The 25,852-nt window shown below is 42.5% G+C and overlaps 1 protein-coding gene across 3 annotated transcripts in view; it reads right to left on the bottom strand.

The window, feature by feature from the left end:
- Positions 1-25,852, bottom strand: part of lpp (LIM domain containing preferred translocation partner in lipoma) — a 420,779-nt gene that overhangs the window by 166,938 nt on the left and 227,989 nt on the right. For all 3 annotated transcript variants that reach the window (XM_062976935.1, XM_062976933.1, XM_062976934.1), the window contains 2 exons: positions 23,725-23,849; positions 2,150-2,272 (listed from right to left, as the gene is read on the bottom strand). In XM_062976935.1, coding sequence (XP_062833005.1) covers positions 2,150-2,272; positions 23,725-23,849 — 248 coding nt within the window. The remainder of the gene's footprint in view (positions 1-2,149; positions 2,273-23,724; positions 23,850-25,852) is intronic.

The following is a 25,852-nucleotide window of genomic DNA, read 5'->3' as shown; positions in this document are numbered from 1 at the left end:
ATTCCTGGCAAAGAGAATGGAAGGAAAGCATCCCGTTCCTGCAAAGCTCTCTCTTTGCCCCTTCCATCTGTGCGAAAACGATGCTCAGAACACAAAGGAAGCAGAGGAAGGGGTTTAGCTTGTGTGCCTTTGGGTTATTTATTTACTTTCAGGTCTTACTGAATGGATTAACTCTGAATACACAGCGGCAGATGTTGCGGATCTGAACATCTGCAAAATGGAGCTGGGCTCCGAAGGGAAAGGAAAGGAAAGAAGGAAGAGGAGGACGGATAATCCGAGGAGGAAAAACCCAAACTGAATGGAAATTTGGGTTGTTGTTGTTTTCACATCACTTTACGAACAAGTCTCATTACACACAATTGCGGTGTAATATGATATGAAATGATATAAAATGGCAAAACCAAAGCTTTATTTTTGGATTTGATTTAGTTCAATGTTTTCAAGTCACAGGTGGTTGGATTGTATGGATGGAGCAAATTCCAAAATTGTCCAGGCTCAGATAGGGACACCTTTACTTTCAGGTGTCTCAAGGTATATAGACTGTTTTATGCAAAACATTATTTAAAATATTACATGAGCTGTGAGAAGAAGCAGGTAAGAAATAACACTATTATTACTATTACTATTATTATTACATGTAAATTGACCTTTGGGCTATATGTGAAGGTGGATATGAAACCTAAATGAATTTTGTGTTCAGACTTTGGGTCCCATCTCCAAGACAACTCATTACACACACTTACACACACACACACACACACACAGAGAGAGGTTTTCCCCCGACATTCTGACATTAAGTCTAGTCATGTCTGACTCTGAGGATTGATGCTGATCTCCATTTCTAAGCTGAAGAGCCGGCATTGTCCATAGACTCCTCCAAGGTCATGTGGCCACTGGCATGACTGCATGAAGGGCCATTACAACAACAAGAACAACAAAACTTTATTTATATACCGCTATATCTCCTATGGGGGACTCAAAGCAGTGTACACATTACCTTCTTGCCAGAACGGTACCTATTGATCTACTCACATTTGCATATTTCCGAACTGCTAGATTAGCAAAAGCTGGGGCTAATAGCAAGAGCTCACCCCACTTCCTGGATACAAGCCACCAATCTTTTGGTCAGCAAGTTCAGCAGCTGAGTGGTTTAACCCGCTGTGCCTTTGGGGGCTATATATATATATATATATATATATATATATATATGTGTGTGTGTGTGTGTGTGTGTGTGTGTGTGTGTGTGTCAATTCAAAATATTTAACACTTCTGATCCTAAGCATTTTGGATAAGGAGACTCAACATGTAAAATGTGGATGTAGATGTTGTTGTTCTTTGGGGGTTTTTAACCTGAGGCTGGATGACCATCTGTTGGGAGTGCTTTGAATGTGATTTTCCTGCTTCTTGGTAGAATGAGGTTGGACGGGATGGCCCACGAGGTCCCTTCCAACTCTAGGATTGTATTATTATTTCTACCCAGATTTATCTTTCTATAAGGAGACCCAGGGCTTGGTCTGGATTCCACATTTTAAACCTCCTCCTTCTAACTAATAATCTCATATTTCTCAAAGCAATCCAGTCATTTAACCCTATCACGCAGCAAGTGTGATCATCTATTTTAAAACTTGGGAGACCGGTTCCTCCTCTTTTCTTACCATCTTGCAATACCTTAAATCCCACCCTGGGTCTCTTTCCTGGCCAGGTAAATATTGATAGGTCTTTTTGGCATTGTTTGAATGGGACATCACTCATTAAAAGTGGTCAAGTTTGCAAGAAAAAGAGCATCTTAGGCCCCTTCCGGACATAATCTACAGTATCTGCTTTGAAGTGGATTATCTGAGTCCACACTGCTATATAATCCAGTTCAATGTGGATTTTATACAGCTATGTGGAAAGGGGCCTTAGGTACTACATTCATTTTTATGACAGACTGGACTCTGGTCCACTTGTTGGAGAGTAGCTGACATTGGTTCACAGCCTAGTGCTTGCAAATATTCCAAAACTTGAACAAATCCTAACTGCAAAACACTTCTGGACACAGTGGTTTTGGATAAGGATGCTCAATGCAAACCAACTTCTAGAGACATGGGTATAAAGATCCATGCACCTGTAAGCACCTTGGTAAGGAGAAATCTCCTTCCCTTCTTACCTGTTGGGGACGAGGCTTGTAAGGCGAGCTGCTTTCTAAATCAGCCAAGATGCTGGTCAAGGAGTCTATTTCGGCATCCAAACTGGAACGCCTTTCTTCCAAGGTCTTGGGACCAGTCTTGACCTAGAAGAAGCACCAGCAATACAATCAATCAATTATCGCAATCATAATTTATATTTATTTATTTGCATCACTTCAATCCTGCCTTTCTTACCCGAGGCGACTCAAGGTGGCTTACAAATCTGGCAAAATTCAATGCCGATAAACAGCAACACAATAGAATAAAACATAAAACAGTGAAAGCAGTTAAGCAATAACAATAAACTGATACACAAATTTAAAACCATAGGTAAAAGTAAAGGTTTTCCCCTGATGTTAAGTCCAGTCGTGACCGACTCTGGGGGTTGGTGCTCATCTCCATTTCTAAGCCGAAGAGCCAGCATTGTCCATAGACACCTCCAAGGTCATGTGGCCGGCATGACTGCAAAACCATACACGGTGCTTAAAACCATTCATCCACAAGACCTTGCACAAAAACCTTGGTCCAGACCGAGTCAAAGCCATCAGAGATTATTCTTTAAAAGCTTGCGCGCATAGCCAGGTCTTCAATTTCTTTCTGAAATCCAGAAGGGATGGAGCATCCCGGATGTCATTGGGGAGAGAATTCCACAGTCAAGGAGCCACCACTGAAAAGGCCCTGTCTTTTGTCTCCATGCTCGCGAGGCAGTGTTGCATCCCTAAGTTGCGTAGGCACCTTAAAACCACACTGGAGCCCCAGAATATAAGTTATAAGTAAGCACAAGAAAATAAAGTTCAGAGTCAATAAATGGGTGTAAATCCACAGGAGCTGTATACTTAAAAAACTTAAAGCAAGAGTCTAGGAAAGTCACTTAAAGAACATAGTCCAAACCAAAACTCACACTCAGTCCCACAAAAAGTATCAAGAATGGTCCAAACAAGATTCTATTCCAAGGCATGAAATAAACTGGAACCACAGGAAACAAGGCTAGAATGCAGGATCAAACTCCAAAGTAGTCCAAGGTAATAGAAATCCACACGGCAAAGCTACTGGAACATTCAACTGGATTCAAAGGCAACACAAGGCTGGAACTTGAAACAAAATCCATGGCTGCAAGAATATACAGGAACACAGAGCAAAGATCTTTCTCTCTTCAATTGCAAAGTTGGCACCTCTGCCGTAGCAGAGAAGAACCAGGCATTTTGTTAAACCCCTAGGCAGCGAGAGCACTGAAAACCAACACAGAGGCCAATAACGATATAATATCTTTATTAAAGCAAATAAAGTTCCAAAAGGAAATAAACAGCAAAGTTGAATAAGCAGTTGACCTTTCAGGAAAGATCAAAATTAGTCCAATAAGTGAAAGTCTTATGTCCAATATTAAAGTCCAAAGTCCAGAAACCGAAACACACTCAAACTCGGCTCGAGTATTGAGTGGGGAAAAGGATCAAGAGGCAAGAAGAGTTCTCTTCAGTCAATGCCCAAAAGCAGGATTTCAAAGCAAGGCATGAACTAGATGAGCAGGAGCTGAAACGCAGTCCAAACTTGGCAAGGAGGTAGACCGGCGCCCGGTCTACTCAAGAGTAAGCGCACCTTCAGGCCGCTTGGATTTCAAGAGCTAGAGACGATGATGCTTTCCAGTAAGAAGTAAAGTTGACACCGTGAAAGAAAGTTTCCAGCGCATTACTTTTATTAAAGTTCATAAGCTCCCCCAAACCAGGTGCCTGACTCCCTAAAACTGCCCAGGAGAACTGAGCTTGTCATAGTCACCGTGCCAGGTGCCCAACTCCCAAATTCTTCCCAAGAGAATGGAGCTTAGCCATAATCACCACGCTGGGTGGGAGACCACCAAGGTATCACCAAGGGCCAACAGGCAACTTTAATTTCCCCACAAAATATAGCAGACTAGAACATCCAAAGCATGGGAAAAGGGGTCTTTTGGGGATGTATTCCCAGAATCCCCAACTGCAGAATTTTGGAAGCAAAGATCTCCAAAGGAAGAACATTCTCCAAGCCCAGAAGGACTGCCAAGGAATACCCTAAAAGGCATCAGATTCCATCTGATCTCGGAAGCTAAGCAGGGTCAACCCCAATTAGTACTTGGAGGGGGTGCCATCAATGAATCCCAGGTGCTATAGCAGGCATGCACAAACTTTGACCCACAGGTGTTTTGGACTCCTGGAAATCCAAAGCTTGCCCATGCCTGTGCTATAGGCTCTATTCCAAAGGAAGGTGTTGAAGTTTGGAAATATACTAACCTACTCTGAAGCTAAAATGCTGTGTTACTTGAAGTATTGTTAAGCACTGAGTCACAGTTACAGTGATTAAGCATGAGAATAATGAGACCCTGAAGTGAGGTTTGCATCAAGTGTATGAGAAAATGAAAGCACGAATGGAACATTACCTCATGCAAGTGTATATAAGAACACCAACAGAGGAAGGTGGTGTTGGTTTGTGTGACAATGTATGGTGAACTGGAGGATTCTGGACAGAGCTGTGAATACTGCAAATAGGTGCAGCAAAAGATGAACCCTTCCTGTGGAAAGAAGCTCCTGCGTTTCCTCTTTATTGCAACAATTGCTCACAGACCATAGGCAGTACTTTAATGCTGCTTGGAGGTTTGAGCTGAGAAACTCTGCTTCAGGTTAAAGGAATACTTGACAAAAGGTACTGTCAAACCCATCTCTGAGGTTTCCTTGCCTAAGAAAACTCTGTGAAATTCATGGGCTCACCAGAAGTCCACAATTTCGGCCCATCTCTCTAGTCTGTCAAGATCGTTTTGAATTCTGCTCCTTTCTTCTGGGGTGTTGGCTCTCCCTCCCAGTTTTGTGTCGTCTGCAAACTTGATGATCGTGCCTTCTAACCCTTCGTCTAAGTCGTTAATAAAGATCCTGAACAGAACCGGGCCCAGGACGGAACCCTGCTTGTGGCACTCCACTCATGACTTCTTTCCAAGATGAGGAAGATGCATTGGTGAGCACCCTTTGGGTTCGTTTGCTTAACCGATTACAGATCCACCTAACTGTAGTTTAACCATAGTCAAACAAAACCCTAGGAACATCCATCCATAGGAGACTTGAAGGCACATACACACAAGAGGCCCAGCCTTGGTCTCTTCTCCTCAAATGCTGCAGAACAGATCATTGAGATGCAGAAAGTGGTGTCAAACTGCATTCATTTGAGTGTTGATGTGCCCTATGACTTTGGAGACCGGCTATTGACTCCCTGCTCGGCTATGGAAACCCTTGGGCAAGTCACACTCTCTCAGCCTCAGAAGGTGGCATAGGCAAAGTTTTTCTCAGAAAAAATATTTCCTAGAAAACCTTGCAAGAGGGTTGTCACACATTGGAAACTTCTTGAAGGCACACATGTTGTGACTGCGCCTTCGGGGATTATGGTTGATGGGGATGGAATTCGAAGAGGAAGAAAAAACCCTCGTGATGAGGGTTCACTGGAGGAGTTGCGCAGGAAGCGACTTAGAGAGCTATATGGGGGATCTTCTGAGGAAGATTCAGATGGGGAGATGGATGCTGAGGAACAGGTGGTGGCTGGGGAAGCGGGCACTGAATGGGCACAGCCACCGGAGATGTCTGGGGATTTGGGGTCTATGGATACTTCTGAACCTGGGGTTTCTGCAGGAGCTGATCCCAATTGGGATGCTTGGAGAAGGGAGGATGGTTCTTTAAGTGTTCATGGGGCTAAGTGTGGGCAGGATGATTGGGACTCCGACGAATTGCTAGGTACTCCAAATCCACGAGCGCTAGCTGTGTGGAGTTCAGACTCTGAGTAGATTTGGGACACCTGGTGTTTGGGTGTGAGTGTTTGGTCACCCAGGAGGAAGGGGAATAAAATGGGAATGTTTGGCCACTGCACTTTGCGTGTGGCAAGGTGTTGCTGAGGCGCCGTTGGGATCTCTGTGTTTCCATGAAGACTGGACTTGGACTATGATTTGAATCTGCTGTTATCACCTAGCTTGGCTCTCGCTGTGTCTTATCGTGGACCTGTTTTGGATGATTGCACCCTCTTCAGACCTTGGATCGGAATTTGACCTTGCTACTGCCTTCGCCCTGTGATTGATGACTACTATCGGCTTTTGACTCCTGGCTTGCTCTTTGGACACCGCTGTTATCTCCTGACCTGACCTTGGAATCCCGGACGACATCTTTTCACCACCCTTTTGGAGCCTTCGGCTTTATCCACATTGTGGAAGCAGTCTACTGCATTCTTAGTTTGTTTGTTTGTTTCCTGACCAATTTGGTGTTTTCTTTTGGGAACTGTTCCTTTGAAAACTACAGAGCCGGCTGGCAGGGCTTGGACTCAGAAAGTGCAGTTTGCACTAAGTTTGTTTAGCTTTGTTTTTTCCTGCTTGTGTTGCTGAATTATATTTTTGTTTGAACTGCTCTTGAAGCACTGATAGTGAAGTGTTTCAAGGTTTTTTCTGTGTTAACATTACTTTTTGGCTTATCTGCTGAATAAACTCTATTTTTGTTTGCTAATTGGCGTCTGACTCTTGACAACACAACTCAATGCACAATTGCCCATCAAAACTTCTTGATATGAAAAAATTCAACCTTTTCCAAAATATTCTTGAATATTCTTTCCCTTCTTTTGCATGGGTTGAGTTAGGAGGACATGTCTTCTTTAAAAGAAGGGCTTCCTTTTTCTGGAAGTTGTCAGCAATGGCAGTCCCACTTTGTTTATTTTTAAACTCTTAGTTTTTGATGATGGTGTTGAGAAATGGCCCAAAAGTTATGAATGGCATAAGCACTTTGCATTATTTTAAACTTTGTATATTGTATTTTATGACAGTTTTAACTGTTTTAATGTTTTAGTTCATTGTATATCAGTGTAACGGCATCAATTGCCACTTGTAAGCTGCCCTGAGTCCCCTCGGGTGAGAAGGACGGGGTATAAATGATTGAAATAAATAAATAATAAGAATAAAAGTTGCTTCTTCAAGTCTACCATGTTCTCCTTTCCATCACTCCCTCCAGTAAGTCCAGAAGCCAACTTGCACAGAGATGGGAGTTGTAGTCTGATATGCCTGGAGAACATCAGGTCCAGATTCAGGCTGGATTTGCAGAGAGTGAGTGGCCTGGCCTGGGGCATCCAATCATTCATAGAAGATGATAAGATAGAAAGGCACCATTGCTTTGAGGGCATCTACGAGGGTTGAATGAAAAGAAATGTCTCCACCTTCATTACTTGGGTTTGGATGGGAGTATTTTAATAAATCAAACAAAGAAATAATTCTTAAAATGTGCTCTTTAACTACCCCTATTCACTTTTTCACAGAATCACCAGATAATTGGATACATTTCTGCCAACGATGAACAAGCTTTCTGAAGCCATCACAGAAGTCGACACTCTGTTTCCGCAACCGATGTCTCACAGTTCCCATCGTGCACAGATCTTCTGATAGCCAAGCAAAGCAATAATGTGACCCACACGTTCTTGTGAAATGCTATTTATGCTTGAAATTTCTCTCTGAGGGATACGATGACCGTCCTGAATCAATCTGTCAACCTATTGCTTGTGAACCTTGGTGGTTGCTGTCACAAGATGTCCAACTCTTTGTTTGTTGCGCAAGTCAGATGTTCCCACCTCAACATCTTTAAACTTACTCGCCCAACGAGGCACAGGACTCACATCAACACAATCACCATAAACAGCTTGCATTCTCTGAGGAATCTCCTTTGGGGTGACACCTTCTGATGTCAAGAATTCAGTGACTGCACATTATTTAAGTCGCATTGACCAACCGTCTGCGCAGGGTTCCATACTTCACACTTTAACAACACCACCATTCAATGCTAAGGCTTCCTTCCAAATGGATTTGTAGAGGAGAGTCTACTGAACAAGCCAGGACCTGCCGCAGACCAGGACTGCCATCTGTTGAACAGTTATGAAGGTGGAGGCATTACTTTTCATTCAACCCTCATACCTGGCCATGGTCTCTTCTCCCCAAATGCTGCAGGACAGAACTTCAGAAAATGGGGAAAGGTGCCTTTCTGGACTGCCATTTCCAGAATCTCTGGGCTGTTGGCTGGGGGATGTTGGGAGTGGCAGTACAAAAATACCTTCTTGAAGCCCAACATGGAGAGCTCCAGGACTTGAAAGGCTGTCACCAAAAGGACCCTGTCTCTTATTCCCATCAAACTAATATATACCCACAAGTACTGCGATATGCATTAGTAAATGGTCAATAAACAGGTATAAAATATAAACTTATATTGAATGAAATACAATAAATACAGAATTTACAATTGTAATGTTAATACTCCGTACAGCAAAATGAATATATAACCAAACAATGCTGAAGAGCATGTAAAACACATGACCGGTTTCGACTCTTAGCCTTCTTCAGGTGAGTTTATCTGAGAAAATTATAATGAATTAATAGGAACGTATAACATATCCATATAAATATAGTTATAAATCTGATATAAAACACACTTTACATTCCTCTCTCAAGTTTGTGTTCTTATATCTTTTTTCAAAGGTGGGTTCTAAACAAAAGGAACAAACAGTGGCTATAACTCAATCAAAAGTTTTTACATTTCAATTTAAAAAGTTTATATACATATCCGTAGACTCACAATGCATTATAATTTTCTCAGATAAACTCACCTGAAGAAGACTAAGAGTTGAAACCGGTCATGTGTTCTACATGTTTTCTTCAGCATTGTTCGGTTATATATTCATTTTGATGTACGGAGCATTAACATTACAATTGTAAATTCTGTACTTATTGTATTTCATTCAATATAAGTTTATATTTTATACCTGTTTATTGACCATTTACTAATGCATATCGCTGTACTTGTGGGTATATATTAGTTTGGTGTGTAACCAGGAACCCATTTACTTCTTATTCCCATCAGACATGCAATGCAATGTGATGGGACTCAGAGAAGGTCCTCTTTCAAGGATTTCAACTTCCCAAAAAGCTCATACAGCCCGGGGCTGTGGCGCAGACGGGAGAGCAAGCCAGTGCAATTAACTGCAATGGATCACTGACCAGGAGGTCATAAGTTCGAGGCCCCCTCGGAGCTATGCTGTTGTTTCTCTTTGTCCTATGTTAAAAGGCATTGAATGTTTGCCTATATGTGTAATGTGATCCGCCCTGAGTCCCCTTCGGGGTGAGAAGGGCGGAATATAAATGCTATAAATAAATATGGTCTGCCAGACTCTTTCCAGCCTTTCTCCTTAAACATTTCTCTCCAACATTGAGGATTGAAGCATTCCCATCCCTATGGAGATGTCTTGACACAGCGTTGGCCGCTTTTCCAAAATCTTAGGAAAGAGATGGGCAAGAAACATGACCTGAGTTGGCTCTTTGGACGGGCCGAGTAGGGAACAGCACAATAACAAATTCTGTTACACAACCACTTTGGCCTGTTTTTAATTTCAAATCCACATTCTCTCTCTCCCAGAGAAAAAAAGCCTTAGAAGCCATGCATTTCACACATGTACAAAGCCACATCTGCTTAAAAACTGCCACGAATTCTTGATGGGGCTGGAAGCTGTCGGACCTGGAAGGATCCAATTTGCTGTCTCTTGAAAACAATGGTCCAAACGCAGAGCCATCTGTCTCTGGGCCCCGGCGCAATAACCGAGGAGTTATATTCAAGATGCTGGTGTTGACACACAATCCCCACTGAGCACGGGGACAGGATATGAACCGTTGTTTACTCCAATATGAGCCTGCCTTGAATTTCAGATCATCAATGGAGACCCTGCTGTGTGTCCCACCAGGATGGAAATACATAAAATGAGGCAGGGAAAACAATCCCAGAATTGTATTTTCGGCACAACACAACCATGCGGGAGTTTGCAGAAAATCCTGTATTGCAAAGATTCTTAGTCTGAGAGTCTTTCGGGGAGCTAGTGTCATGCATTTGTTTATGCTGTAGATGATGGGTCCATCTATACTGTAGAATTACTTAAGTTTCACACTGTTATAAACAGCCATGACTCAATGCTATGGCATCCTGGGATTTGCTGTTCAGTGGGACAGGGAAGGATAAAAGTTATGTAAAACTACAACTCTCTGGCTTCCATAGCATTAAGCTGTAGCAGTTAAAAGTAGCATCCAACTACATTAATCGTAGAGTGTAGATGTGCCTTCAGAGATGGTTTCTCCAGGTCCTTCCTTCAAAATATGGGTTTATGGCACCTGGTATTTCTTGGTCTGTCACCCAGGTCCTAACCAGGACTCATCTTGCTTAGCTTCCAAAATCAGTCAGGATCTGGAGTCTTCTGGATATTTAGGAGGCCTCTTTCTCCATTGCAACTCTGAGGTGTCAATAGCATTGAGCTATGGCAATTAAAAACGGTGTTAAACTGCGTTCATTCTAGAATGTAAATCAGTGGTTCTCAAACTGTGCTCTGCGGAGCCCTTACATAATACAGAAAATATATAATTTTATTAAATATTTACTTTATAATATATAAATATTTCTTTATAATAATATATAAACATTTAATAATATATTATATATACATTATATAATGTATAATGTATAATCTATATATAAAAAACGTAATGTGCGTTTTATTATGGAGTAAACAACGAAACCACTGAACCAAATCACACCAAATTTGGCCACAAAAGACATAGTCATCCAAAATATGTCTTTCAAACAAAAAAAAACCTATAGAAAAATAGTCCTAATTAGAGGAAGAGGAAGAACTATTTTTTCTCCTGGCTGCCAGTTAGAAGGGTAGGCTCTGCCCACTTCGTCTCCTAGCAACCCACCCAGCCAGAATGGCGCCCAGCACCTCTTCACTCAGGCTTCTTCCACACTGCCTATAAAATACAGATTATCTGATTTGAACTGGATTATATGGCAGTGTAGACTCAAGGACCTATCACACACCTATAGGCCCTAGAATGCAAGTACCCAGCCTTCCAAGCTGCAAGCCTATTCCATTGTATTCCAACTCACCACAAGGATTCGCATAAGAAGAAAATGGCCAGGCTTTGAGGCTGCAAGGCTATTCACTGCTATTCCACCTGGTCAACAAATGAGTCCCATAAGCCACAGCAATGCATGGCTGGGCACAGCTAGTATAATATATAAACATTTCTTGGGGCTCCTGTTGCATTCTAGCCTTGAGACACCTTTTCACCCAGCACCACACCAGAGTCCAGTAGTACTAAATGCTGTAGTGTATTAAGAAAATCGTGTACAAAGGGGGAAAGGGCACTTTCCAAAACAGCAGTAGGAAAGGAGCTATAAAATAGCAGTAGCCTGTATATAAAAGAACAGTAGTCCAAAAATGGCAAGGTACATGAAGTCAAGCAGGTCAAGATCACAGGGATAAATCCATAAGCATGAAAGCAGGAACATTTTCCAAGACAAAACTCTTTCAGGAACATAGGCAAACACAGGAAACTTGAATCGTGAACTTGAGATTGAGACAGGAACCTGAACTTTTTGGCAACATTGTCTGCTCTGAGAAACACCAAGCAAACATCACTTAATTTAAGCCTAAACCCAACCAAGAAGCCATGAAATCATGCCTCACACACCTGGTTTTCAAGGACTTCCCACAGAGTCTTTCTGAATGCCTTCACTCCCTCCGTGTGGAGACTTAATCTGATATTAGGGGAAAACTCCCCATCAGCTGAAGGCCAATTCCAAAGAGAAATGAACCTTTCCGCGTTGCTAAGGAACGAACATTGGAATCCAAAACATCCTCTGTCTCATCTTCAACTGCCTGCACTTCTCTCCGATTTAAGGCCTGCAATTTACCCTGATCACACACAGACTCCTCAGTTGGAAATCCACCATCCCCCTCGTGCTCTGAGAAATCTCCAGCATCTTGCTAAGTCCCAAAAGCTCCTCAAGAAAGTTTTGCTTCAAAAAAAGCTTTGCAGCTGAAAAAGTTTGAGAACCCTTTGTGTAGATACATCCTAAGACTCCAGAGACCAAGTTTTGACTCCCAGCTCAACCATGGGCAAGTCATACTCTCTCAGCCTCAGAGGAAGGCAAAGGCAAAGCCTCTCTCAAAGAAATTGCCAAGAAAACCCCTCAAGGGGGTCGTCACCCATTGGAAAATTCTTGAAAGCACAGAACCCAGTTGTTATAGCCAGGGCCGTAGCCAGAAAAAAAATTCGGGAGGGGTTTTGAAAATTTCGGGGGGGGGAGGGGGTTGAGCCCCTAGCACATACCCCTCCCCGCTACAAACCTGTCAATATCTGCTTGAGATAGTGCCTGGAGGGACTCTTAATGTTTTGCATCTCATGGACTTAGCATGGGGATTTGGTTAACCAGTTAAAATTCATGAGTAAACGAGATTTTTTTTATAACTTGAAAAATTTCGGGGGGGGGGGGGTTGAACCCCTAACCCCCCCCCCTCGCTACAGGCCTGGTTATAGCTCAGGAGACGGAGTGGGACTCAAAGGCTGATTTGGATTTTGAGCCTCTCCAGGGTTTGGATCAGAGCCCAATGACTTTGCAGGTGCCTGAAGTTGTGCTTTCAGAAGAACAACTAATTGGGGAACATTCCGATGTTAACTCAAGGCTGGATTCACCAGATGGAATTGTTGTAGGGGAGGATGTGTCTTTTGATCAGAGACAATCTATCTCACAGGATAGGAGTCAAAGAGAAGTGCTGAGAAGAAGTAAACGTTTAGCTCTCAAGCGCTATAATTAGTAAACTTTCCCATGTGAAGCTGTGATTGTCCTGGATCTCATTGAGTGGTAGCCTTGAGGTTTCCTTAAAGGGACCTCACTCCTTGTTTTCATTGTGGTGTCAACATTGCCATTCTTGGGAGAAGCATCTCCGTTCCTGTCTCTTGATCCTTGTCTTGTTCCTGTGCCGTTTCCAGGATACCCAGTTGCAGTTTGTGCCTTGTAAGTCTCAAGTATACCTCGCCTTGTTACTCTTGTTTCCCTGCTTTTCAAGGAATACCCTCCATGTGGATTAGAGTTGTCATTTTGCTATGACTTGTCCCTGCTTCCTGCAATTCCTGGATGTTTACTGACTTGGACTCTTTGCTGGAACCCTTTGAGTTCTGTTTGTGGATTACAACTTTGAAAGACTTGGAAGAACTATCTTTTGAACTACTGTGGACTACAAACTAGTAAAATGTGGGCTAGACAAAACTACGGTTAGGTGGATCTGTAATTGGCTAAGCGAACGAACCCAAAGGGTGCTCACCAATGCGTCATCTTCATCATGGAAAGAAGTGACAAGTGGAGTGCCGCAGGGCTCCGTCCTGGGCCCGGTTCTGTTCAACATCTTTATTAACGACTTAGACGAAGGGATAGAAGGCACGATCATCAAGTTTGCAGATGACACAAAACTGGGAGGGAGAGCCAACACTCCAGAAGACAGGAGCAGAAGTCAAAACGATCTTGACAGACTAGAGAGATGGGCCAAAACTAACAAAATGAAGTTCAACAGGGACAAATGCAAGATACTTCACTTCGGCAGAAAAAATGGAAATCAAAGATACAGAATGGGGGACGATGCCTGGCTTGACAGCAGTGTGTGCGAAAAAGACCTTGGAGTCCTCGTGGACAACAAGTTAAACATGAGCCAACAATGTGATGCGGCTGCTAAAAAAGCCAATGGGATTCTGGCCTCATCAATAGGGGAATAGCGTCTAGATCCAGGGAAGTCCTGCTCCCCCTCTTTCTATTCTGCCTTGGTCAGACCACACCTGGAATCACACTGTGTCCAATTTTGGGCACCGCAGATGAAGGGAGATGTTGACAAGCTGGAAAGCGTCCAGAGGAGGGCAACTAAAATGATTAAGGGTCTGGAGAACAAGCCCTATGAGGAGCGGCTTAAAGAGCTGGGCATGTTTAGCCTGCAGAAGAGAAGGCTAAGAGGAGACATGATAGCCATGTACAAATACGTGAAGGGAAGTCATAGGGAGGAGGGAGCGAGATTGTTTTCTGCTGCCCTGCAGACTAGGACTCAAGGGAACAAGGGCTTCAAACTACAGGAAAGGAAGGAGATTCCACCTGAACATCAGGAAGAACTTCCTCACTGTGAGAAGGGCTGTTCGACAGTGGAACTCTCTCCCCGGGGCCGTGGTGGAGGCTCCTTCTTTGGAGGCTTTTAAGCAGAGGCTGGATGGCCATCTGTCGGGGGTGCTTTGAATGCGATTTCCTGCTTCTTAGCAGGGGGTTGGACTAGATGGCCCATGTGGTCTCTTCCAACTCTACTATTCTATGATTCTATGATTATATTATGGACTACTTGCTCTATTGACTCTTTCCACTGTTTGCTTGTGCATATATAATAAGCTGCTTTGCTTGAACATCTGGCCTCAGTGTGGTTTTCAGAGTGCTCTCGTACCTTTGAGGTGCAACACCAGTACACAATTGCCATCAAAACTGCTTGATGTGAAAATAAATTCACCCTTTTCCTCAATATTTTTGAATATTCTTTCAATCCTTTGTTTGCATGGGTTGAGTTAGGAAGGCATGTTTTCCTTTTCTTTTTTCCAGAGGTCATCAGAAATGGCAGTCTGATATGTCTGGAGAATATCGGATTCAGATTCAGGCTGGATTTGCAGAAAGTGAGTAGTATTTGGCCTGAGTCATCCAATCATCCATAGCAGATAGAAAGATAGGAAAATGCCATTGTTTTGAAGGCATCTAGACTATAGAATTGATGCAATTTGGCCCCATTGGAATGCCATGGCTCCATGTGATAGAAGGCTAATGACCTTGTAAAATAACAGCTCCCAGGATTCCATAGCATTGAGCCATGGCAGTCAAAGTGGGATCAAACTGCATCAATTTTGCAATGTAGATGCAACAGTAATATCTGGGGCAGAAGAAAGCTGTCTCCATCCTCGATTATGACCTCCTTCCAAATATTTAATGTCTTCTCTTCACTTTCCCTTTTGAAGGCATTGAGGAAATATTTCTTCTTGCAACATTTTGTGAGCTTTTAATCTGGATTTGGTCCCTAGTCTTGCGCTGGCCAAGGAAGTTACCTTGAAATGCTTGAACGGGTGTGATTTAATGCTTTAGCTGCAGAGTCTGAACAAAAAAGCCGCGCATGAACACCCATGACCTATTCCGAACATGGCCTGCAATGCTTTCACTCCTGTCGCTCTTGAAGTACAATTTACAACCATTGATATAGTATTGATTGCCTGACATTTCTATCTGCCTGACATTTTTCTGCCCAGAAAAAAAAAATCACTCTCTGAGTTTTTAATTCAGTGGCAGGTTGTAGTATCACTGCGTAAAGGGATATGAATTATTATAGGTCTTGGTATGAGTCAACTGGTGAATTTAAAAGGGTTTTCATAGGACCCTTCTACACTACCATATAAAATCCAGATTATCTGCTTTGAACGGGATTATAGGGCAGTGTAGATACATATAATCCAGTTCAAAGATGATAATGTGGATTATCTGCTTCAATAATCCGGATTATATTTCAGTGCAGAAGGGGCCTTAGGCAAGGAACACAGAGGTAGGTTTTACCAGTTCCTTCCTCAGAAATTGAGCCTATGCCACCTGATACGAGGATTGAATGAAAAGTAATGCCTCCACCTTCGTAACTCCTCAACAGATGGCAGTCCTGGTATGTGGCAAGTCCTGGCTTGTTCAGTAGACTCTCCTCTACAGTTAGTTCCAATTGGCAGGAAGCCTTAGCATTGAACGGTTGTGTTGTTAAAGGGTGAAGTATGGAACACTGCACAGACGGTCGGTCCATGCAACTTAAGCAACGTGCAGTCACTGAATTCTTGAGAGCAGAAGGTGTCACCCCAAAGGAGATTCATCTGAGAATGCAAGCTGTTTATGGGGATTGTGTGGATGTGAGTCCTGTGCGTTGTTGGGCGAGAAAGTTTAAAGATGTTGAGGTGGGAACATTTGACTTGCATGACAAACAAAGAGTTGGATGTCCTGTGACAGCAACCACCGAGTTTCACAAGCAAAAGGTGGACAGATTGATTCAGGATGATTGTCGCATCACTCAGAGAGAAATTTCAAGCATAATCGCCATTTCATAAGAATAGCAATCAATAGGCCACAATGGAAAATTGCCAAGCAAGCACTAAGTGGCATCGACTCACCTTGAACCTTTTCCTTTGCAGTTCACACTGTTATTGCTACGAGCAGAAAGCACCAATTTGTCAAGGGTAGCATCAAAATCACCTGGAAATGCTTAATCAAGAGAAGGGTAACTGATATGATCAAAGATGTTAGGGATTCTTCTTCTTCAGAAGAGGAAGGGGAGCAGGAAAGTGTTCATGAATCAGAGGGGCAGTTGGAATCTGAGGAGGAGATTTTGCAATTACCCACTTTTCAGGAGAGGCGAAAAGAAACAGAGCAGAGATGTTGTTCAGCTAGAATCGCTGCCAGAAATGCAGTTGAGTAATTGGGAACTGCCCTAGCAGCTGTGAGGGGACTCAGGGCTATAAAGCAGAAGCAGGTGCAGCCAGCTCTTGCTGGTAACAAACTGACTCTTTGCTCCCCTTGTGCCTGCTTCAAGTCTGCATCTGGGACACTGCTCCTAAGGATTTATTGCTGTTTCTTTGTCTGAAGAAAGATTGCTATTTGATTTGGGAATTTATCAGAGACTAAGAACTGTGCTTGCCCTAAGACTTCCTTGCTTCCTTTTGCATTAGTCCACTGAGTGTGCTGTACTTTATGTTTTGCTGAAGGTAAGCAATTTTCATTTACTTACCACTGTGTTTTAAGGCTGTTCTTGAAAGACAAAACAGGACAAATCTTTTGGAAACCAAGGCCTATGTGGAATGTTTGAGGGAGCTGGATATGTTTAACTTGGAGAAGATCAAGAAGGGACACGGGGACCAGATTTAAATGTTTGAAAGGGAGTTCATGTTGGAGATGGAACAGGCTTGTTTTCTGCTGCTCCATAGAATACGACATGAAGCAATAAATTCAAATTGTTGAATACAGATTCCACCCAAACACTAGGAAGAACTTCCTGATGGTAAGAACTGTTTGGAAGTGGAATATGCCGCTGTGTTATATCCCAGCCGCCTTTGGGTTCTGAACCTGGTTCAGAAATGAACTTTGACCAGGATGAAGCTTATTCTGACTTTTCACCCAGTTCTCCTCCGAGTTCCTTCCAATTACAGACCCCAGCTGTGGATAGCTCCGAGGCTTCCTTAATTGGGAGAGATACTGATAACATTACTCCCGTGGAAGAACCAGATGTTCCAAGCTCCCCAGGGAATGTATCCTTTAACAGAAGACAGTTTTTCCAGCAACAGAGATCCCAGACACAGCAGCTTCGCAGGAGTCAACGATTGGCATTTAGAGGGGATACTGGATAGCAGATTGCCTTGGGAACATTTGGGGAATTGGTTTCCCTTCGCTGTTATTAGATCTAACTTCTATAAAAGTGTCTTGCACTGTGAACTACTTGTGGTGTCAACGTAGCGACTTCACCATTTCCAGTTCCTTGATTTCTCCAAGCCAAGTCTCCTGTTTCCTGGCGGCCAAGCCGAGTTGCGACTCCCATTTTTAATCTGGAGTGAATTCACGTTCTTGCCTTGTTCCTGAGTCCAGTTTGCTTTTAGCTTTGCATTTTGCCTGCCTTGAAATCCAAGACTTTCTAGTGACTTTGGACTTTGTTATTTACTCCTGCTTCCTTGTAGTTTTCCCCGCTTAAGAACTTTTCAACAGTTTTGAGCGTGTTTCAGTTTCTGGACTTTGGACAATAACATTGGACATATCTCTTCAACTCTTTGGACTAATTCATACCATTCCTTAAAGGACTATTGCTCCCTCATCCTTTCCACTTATTCTTTCCTGAATTTATTATTGTTTCAATAAAGATATTATATGATTACTAGCTGTGCCCGGCCACGCGTTGCTGTGGCGTTGTCTGGTGGTGTCTGTATTTTATAGGCAGTGTGGAAGAGGCCTAAGTGAGGCCTAACTTTGCCTGTCTCCTGGGCTGAGTGGGTTGCTAGGAGACAAAGTGGGCAGAGCTTAGCCTTCTAACTGGCAGCAATTGGATAAAAACAATTATTCCTCTACCTCTAATTAGGCCTTTATTTTTCTTTTCTTTTTGTTGTATCAACCTAGAGGCATGGATGAGGGGTTGTGCTGTCAATTTTTGAGGTTGTGGGGTGTTTAGTTTTGTTGTTTTGTTGGTTGCCAGGATTCTATCACTCTTTTATATATATAGATTGGTCTCTGTTTGGTTTCCAGTGTTCAAGCTGCCTTGGGGTGTTACATGCTGCCTCAGAGTGGGATACACTCTCCTTCCCTGGAGATTTCTAAACAGAAGACGGATGGCCGTCTGTCAGGAGTGCTTTGATCGTGTCTTCCTGCCTGGCAGAATAATGAGGCTGGGCTGGATGGCCTTTGGGGGTCCCATCCAAGTCTAGGATTCTTGTTAAAAGAAGCACAAAGATGAATCCCCTTCCTGACCCTCTCAGCATGTCCAGCCATGCTTCGATTCTGGTAAACATCTCCAGTGCAGTTGAACATTTATTTCCAGCAAATGTTGACAGCAGTGGAGACAGTGCCCGGGTTATGCAACTCCCATGCCCATAAATCATCAGGGATCAAAACAAAACAAAAAAGAGAAGAGCATAAAAGGGGGAAAGAACAAAAGGACTGGGTTTCTTGAACATCTCACACCAAGTGGCATTTCAAGATCTAACGCAGCAAGCAGACGGACGGTCTCCTTTGAGATCCTTTGTGCTAGAAGTTGTATCAGAAAAGACTCGGATGGGCTTCTGCATTTGTCTAAAGCAGGGCTGGTCTAAGTGCAGCCCCTGAAACCCCCCAGATTTGTGTCCCTGGGTTATAAATACCATTTCCCAATTGGTTCTATTATAAAACATGGGAAAGTGTATTGAACTGCAAGAACTTTGTTTCTGCGGGAGGGACATCCTGCGGCACATGTTGCTCTATTTTTTCAATGACTATCTCATGGGAGTCTCAACCCATTCAACCTAGTTTGTGGCCGCCAGAAAAAATGAAGTTTCTGGAGTATAAGAACTACATTCAAAGTGCGTACCACACAATTAAACAGGAAATAACACTTTCAAACCAGGTCCAGAAAATGTTTCAAATTTTGTTACATAGTGTAATTTGCCCTGTATATTCTTGGAGACATTGGTTGCATCTACATTGTAGAAGGAATGCGGCTTGACTCCACTTTAACCACCCTAGATCAATGCTATGGGATCCTGGGAGTTGTAGTTTGGTGAGGCAAATTGCACTATTTCACAGAGGGAGCCCCAGGTGGTGCAGTGGGTTAAACCCTTGTGCCGGCAGGGCTGCTGACTCCAAGGCTGGGTTGCTGATCTGAAAGTTGCCGGTTCAATCCAACCCAGGGAGAGAGCAGATGAGCTCCCTCTGTCATCTCCAGCTCCCCATGCGGGGACATGAGAGAAGCTTCCCACAAGGATGGTAAAAGCATCAAAAACATCTGGGCAACATCCTTGCCGATGGCCAATTCTCTCACACCAGAAGCGACTTGGAGTTTCTCAATTTGCTCCTGACACACACAAAAATTGGCAGACTGTGTAAAACTACAATTTGCCATGATTCTATAGCACTTATCTATGGCAGTTAAAATGATGCCAAACTGCGCCACCCATTCTGGACCAAGCTGTGGCACAGCTGGTTAGTAGTCAGCTGCAATAAATAACTTCTGACCAGGAGGTCATGGGATCGAAGCCCGAGTCAGATTGAGCTCCTGACAGTTAACAGCCTAGCTTGCTGCCCAACTAAGCAGCTCAAAAAACAGTTGCATCTGTTAAGTAGAAAATTCTAGGTACCGCTTTATGCGGGGAGGCCAATTTAACTATTTATTTATTTATTTATTTATTTATTTATATCATTTCTACCCCGCCCTTCTCACCCGAGGGGACTCAGGGCGGTTTACAGACTGGCAATTTATGCCAATACACCATAATACAATAAAATAAACATTAAAACAGTTAAAACAATTATAATATACAAAATTTAAAATAGTGTAAAGTACTTATGCCATTCATCCACCAGACTAATTTATGACTCCATAAAAACTGCCAAAAGCGTGAGGAAAGGAATGAGGAAGCACTACCATCAAGGACTCAGTGTCACAGAGGAAGATGAAGCAGCAGCTCCCCCTTGTGGCCGGAATCAAGCATACCCTCATGAAGCTGGAAGCTGGAAAATGTTAAATTGCCTCTGTGTCTGTCTATATGTCGCATGTCTAACGCCACTGAATGTTTGCCATATATATGTGCATTGTAATCTGCCATGAGTCCTCTTCGGGGTGAGAGGGGCGGAATATAAATACTGTAAATAAATAAATAAATAAATAAATCTAAAATTTGGATGTGCTCTAAGTCGGTAACGGATACTTACTCATTCATTTGGTTCCATTAACCAAAATGTATACAGTTTGTACTATGTATACACCGTCTCTCCTCCTCATTTGACTTCCAGTTTAATCTTAACTGTATCTTCAGTCTTAAAGCAACATTGGATTCCCAAGTTCACAGAATCCAATTGCACACACCAAGCTCTCTTCTATAGGGAAGCTCAAAAATCTCTATCATTGGGAAACCCCAATGGCTCTAGTTTTTCAATGAATATCTCATCGAGTCTCTGTTGGGCATTTTTCTAGCCTTTACATATACTTTATCAAACTTCAGGCTACACAGCAGAAGTGAGTACTGATATTGTTAGTAACTCTGGAGTACAGTAGAATCTCACTTATCCAAGCTAAATGGGCCAGCAGAAGCTTGGATAAGCGAATATCTTGGATAATGAGGAGGGATTAAGGAAAAGCCTATTAAACATCAAATTAGGTTATGATTTTACAAATTAAGCACCAAAACATCATGTTATACAACAAACTGGACAGAAAAAGTAGTTCAATACGCAGTAATGTTATGTTGTAATTACTGTATTTACGAATTTAGCACCAAAATATCACGATATATTGAAAATATTGACTACAAAAATGGCTTGGATTATCCAGAGGCTTGGATAAGCGAGGCTTGGATAAGTGAGACTCTACTGTACTTTATCAAACTTCAGGCTACACAGCAGAAGTGAGTACTGATATTTTTAGTAACTGGAGTACAGTAGAGTCTCACTTATCCAAGCTAAACGGGCCGGCAGAAGCTTGGATAAGCGAATATCTTGGATAATGAGGAGGGATTAAGGAAAAGCCTATTAAACATCAAATTAGGTTATGATTTTACAAATTAAGCACTAAAACATCATGTTATACAACAAATTTGACAGAAAAAGTAGTTCAATATGCAGCAATGTTATACTGTATTTACGAATTTAGCACCAAAATATCATGATATATTGAAAACATTGACTACAAAAATGGCTTGGATAATCCAGAAGCTTGGATAAGCGAAGCTTGGATAAGTGAGACTCTACTGTATATCAAACAAACGAGCAGAGATGGTCTTGATTCCAACTACCGTGTTTCCCCAAAAATAAGACAGTGTCTTATATTAATTTTTGCTCCCAAAGATGCTCTAGGTCTTATTTTCAGGGGATGTCTTATTTTTCCATATAGAAGAATTCACATTTATTGTTCAACAAAAAAAATGAACATTTATTCTATACTGTACAGTAGTTGTCATCACAAACCAGCATAACCAGATAAACTGTGAATCCTATCAAGAATTTCTTGTTACTACCATTATTTCCATGTACAACACTATGGTACATACGTTTACCGATCCAACATGATCTAGTGTTCTGTTTGGCGGGCATGTTTCCAAACAAAAACTTTGCTAGGTCTTACTTTCGGGGGAGGCTTTATATTTAGCAATTCAGCAAAAACTCTACTTTGTCTTATTTTCTGGGGATGTCTTATTTTAGGGGAAACAGGGTACTTTATCAAACTTCAGGCTACACAGCAGAAGTGAGTACTGATGTTTTTAGTAACTCTGGAGTATATCAAACAAACGAGCAGAGACTGTCTCCATTCCAACCAGGAAGAGCAAAAGGTGCTGCAGGATGTCCCATGAAAACAAAGTTGTAGCTCAGAAACAACAATCCTGTTACATAGTGTTATCAGCTGCTTGTTCCTGGGGATTGAAATGAATCCTCCTCCCACCTGTGTGCCTGAAGGTCTAAGTTTTGCAGATCAGGTAACGGAAGCTCGTGCCCAGCCCTTGGTCCAGGGATCAAGAGGCACCTTCCTCGCAAGGTCATCCCAAGAGAGCAGAGCCAGTGGAGAAGAACAACCTCCCTGCCTCTCTTCGCCCCTCTTTTTAATTAATAAAATTACAGCTCAGAGCTCATTACCGATAATTACGGCTGCGGCGAGAGCTTCCCGTTCCTTTGCCGGCTGCCGCCCCCGCCGACCTTAATCCTCTGCCAAATGCAGCGTGAATTAAGGTTTAATTAGCTATTAAATAGAATTAGCGGTCTCCGGTGGCAACGTGGCCAAAGGGAACAATTGGCCGAGGAGGAGGAGGAGGAGGAGGAGGAGGATGGCACGCGGTGGATCTGCCATGTGTCTTTTCAAGGAAACAGCGGCCAAAACAACCTCCGCTCCTCTGGCCCCGGCCATAGGTTGCCAATGTATCCCGGCCGCTGTGTTGTGCACAAATGAGGTTCTCTTATGCATGGGGACGCATATCTTTTTAGCCATTGTGTAAGGCCCATTTCCACTTCACATAAGAAGAGTTTTGTCAATGTAAGCATTGGTCATGCAATTGCGCCTTCTTGGATGCTGCATAACCTTCTCAGAGCAGCCTACTTTAAGATATAATCTTTGGTGCAATCAGACTGCAGGAATTGCCCTGTGCAGCAATACATAATAATAAAAATAAAAATAATAACAATAATAATATAGACTGTGCAAGGAAACTGACGAAACCATTGATCACATCCTCAGCTGCTGTAAGAAAATCGCACAGACAGACTACAAACAGAGGCACAACTATGTGGCCCAAATGATCCATTGGAACTTATGCCTCAAGTACCACCTCCCAGCAGCAAAGAACTGGTGGGATCACAAACCTGCAAAAGTCTTGGAAAATGAGCACGCAAAGAGACTGTGGGACTTCCAAATCCAGACTGACAAAGTTCTGGAACACAACACACCAGACATCACAGTTGTGGAAAAGAAAAAGATTTGGGATCATTGATCCAAGTGCTAGTTTACTGTTTGCAAACAAAGGCAACAAAGGCCAGGCTACCTCTATGCCGATGCCCTCACTGATTGGCTTTGCAGTTTCATGGCTGCTCAATGCTATTCAAGCTTGCTAATTGCAACATTTACATTTTTTTTAAAAAGACAAGGATTCTTTCTTCTACCCTGGAAATTCCACAGATATATATATACTCCACTTGCCTCACTAGCAACAGAAACTCTGAGGATGCATGCTACAGATGCAGGTAAAACATCAGGAGAGAATGCTACTGGAACATGGCCATGCAGCCTGAAAAATTCACAGCAACCCAACAGCATATGCCAGGGTCGAACAGCTCTTATCCTTTCTGGATTTTCTTCTCATCCAAAGCAGAAGAGCCATGCATACTGCATTAAGAAAAAGAAGGAAAGAGGAAGAGAAGGCAATAATACCTGGCCTCTGTAAGAAAGGTTTTCTTACCTGGACATTGAAAAGAGCCTCATCTGGAGGAGGCGGAGGAGGAAGGTAGGCACCTGTTGATGAAGGGAAAGTCCCGGGATCATTTGCCGAAGGTGGAGGCGGTGGTGGCGGCGGCGGAAAGTCACCTACAAGGAAACAAGGAAAGCCAGAAAAGTCAGACAGGGATGGGATAGGATACGAAAGCCAAGAAGGAAATGGGAGTGCATCTACACTGCAGAATTATTTATTTATTTGTTTGTTTATTTACAGTATTTATATTCCGCCCTTCTTTCTCACCCCGAAGGGGACTTAGGGCGGATTACAATGAACACATATATGGCAAACATTCAATGCCAACAGACAAACAACATACAGTATAGACCAGGGGTCCCCAAACTAAGGCCCGGGGGCCGGATGCAGCCCTCCAAGGTCATTTACCTGGCCCCTGTCCTAAACTTTAGACGTAGGGTTGACCTAATTCTATCTGGTCTTGGAGGTCTTTTTTGCTTACCTATGGTCTTATGAGATCATCTAGATGGTCTTTGAAGGTCTCTTTGCTTAGCCACGGCCTTATGAGACCATCTAGATGGCTTTTGGAGGTCACTTTCCTTACCTATGGTCCTATGAGACCATCTAGATGGCCTTTGAGTGTCCCTTTCCTTACCTATGGTTTTATGAGATTGTCTAGATGGCCTTTGGGGGCCCCTTTCCTTGCCTATGTGCTTATGAAACCATCTAGATGGTCTTTGAAGGTCTCTTTGCTTAGCTACGGCCTTATGAGACCATCTAGATGGCTTTTGGAGGTCACTTTCCTTACCTATGGTCCTATGAGACCATCTAGATGGCCTTTGAGTGTCCCTTTCCTTACCTATGGTTTTATGAGATTGTCTAGATGGCCTTTGGGGACCCCTTTCATTGCCTATGTGCTTATGAAACCATCTAGATGGTCTTTGGAGGTCATTTTGTTTACCTATGGTCTTATGAGATCATCTAGATCAGGGGTCCCTAAACTAAGGACCATGAGCCGGATGCGGCCCTCCAAGGTCATTGACCTGGCCTCTGTCCTAAACTTTAGACTTAGGGTTGACCTAAGTCTGAAATAACTTGAAGGCACACAACTACAACAATCTTAATTTTGGACTATTTCATCATAGTCTGGCCCCCTAACAGTCTTCGGGACTGTGAATCGGCCCTCCACTTAAAAAGTTTGAGGACCCCTGGTATAGACAGACACAGAGGCATTTAACATTTTTCCAGCTTCACGATTCCGGCCACAGGGGGAGCTGTTGCTTCACCGTCCACTAGTGGCTGTACTTCCTCATTCCTTTCCTCGTGTTTTGCTGGCAGTTTTTATGGTGTTGTAAATTAGTTAAATTAGCCTCCCGCATAAGGCGTACCTAAATTTCCCTACTTGACAGATGCAACTGTCAAAAATGAATGCAGTTTGATCTCACTTTGAACTGCGTTGGACTTTGGAGAAGCAACAGTAATACTGTATATACTCAAGAATAAGCCTAGTTTTTCAGCCCTTTTTTAAAGACCGAAAAAGCCACCTTCGGCTTATACTCGGGTGAGGGTCCTGATTGGCTTATATTTGGGTCAGCTTATACTCAAGAATATATGGTACAGTAGAGTCTCACTTATCCAACATAAATGGGCCAGCAGAACGTTGGATAAGCGACTATGTTGGATAATAAGGAGAGATTAAGGAGAAGCCTATTAAACATCAAATTAGGTTATGATTTTAGAAATTAAACACCAAAACATCATGTTATACAACAAATCTGGCAGAAAAAGTAGTTCAATACGCAGTAATGCTATGTAGTAATTACTGTATTTACAAATTTCGCACCAAAATATCATGATGTATTGAAAACATTGACTACAAAAATGCATTGGATAATCCAGAACGTTGGATAAGTGAGACTCTACTGTACATTTATTATTTTTCTCTCTTATTGTTGCTACTATTACATTTATTATTTTTCTTTATTATTGTTGCTACTATTACATTTATTTTACTCTATTTTTGTTATTATTATTAATACATTTATTATTTCACTCTGATCTTATTATTATTATTGCATTTATTATTTTACTCTATTTATTATTACATGTATTATTTTCCTGTATTTATTATTATTATTAC

Source organism: Anolis carolinensis, chromosome 3, assembly GCF_035594765.1.
Source record: "Anolis carolinensis isolate JA03-04 chromosome 3, rAnoCar3.1.pri, whole genome shotgun sequence".
In the NCBI taxonomy this organism is placed as follows: Eukaryota; Metazoa; Chordata; class Lepidosauria; order Squamata; family Dactyloidae; genus Anolis; species Anolis carolinensis.
The sequence above is the reverse complement of the archived record's forward strand: the minus strand, read 5'-3'. Positions and strand labels throughout refer to the sequence as shown.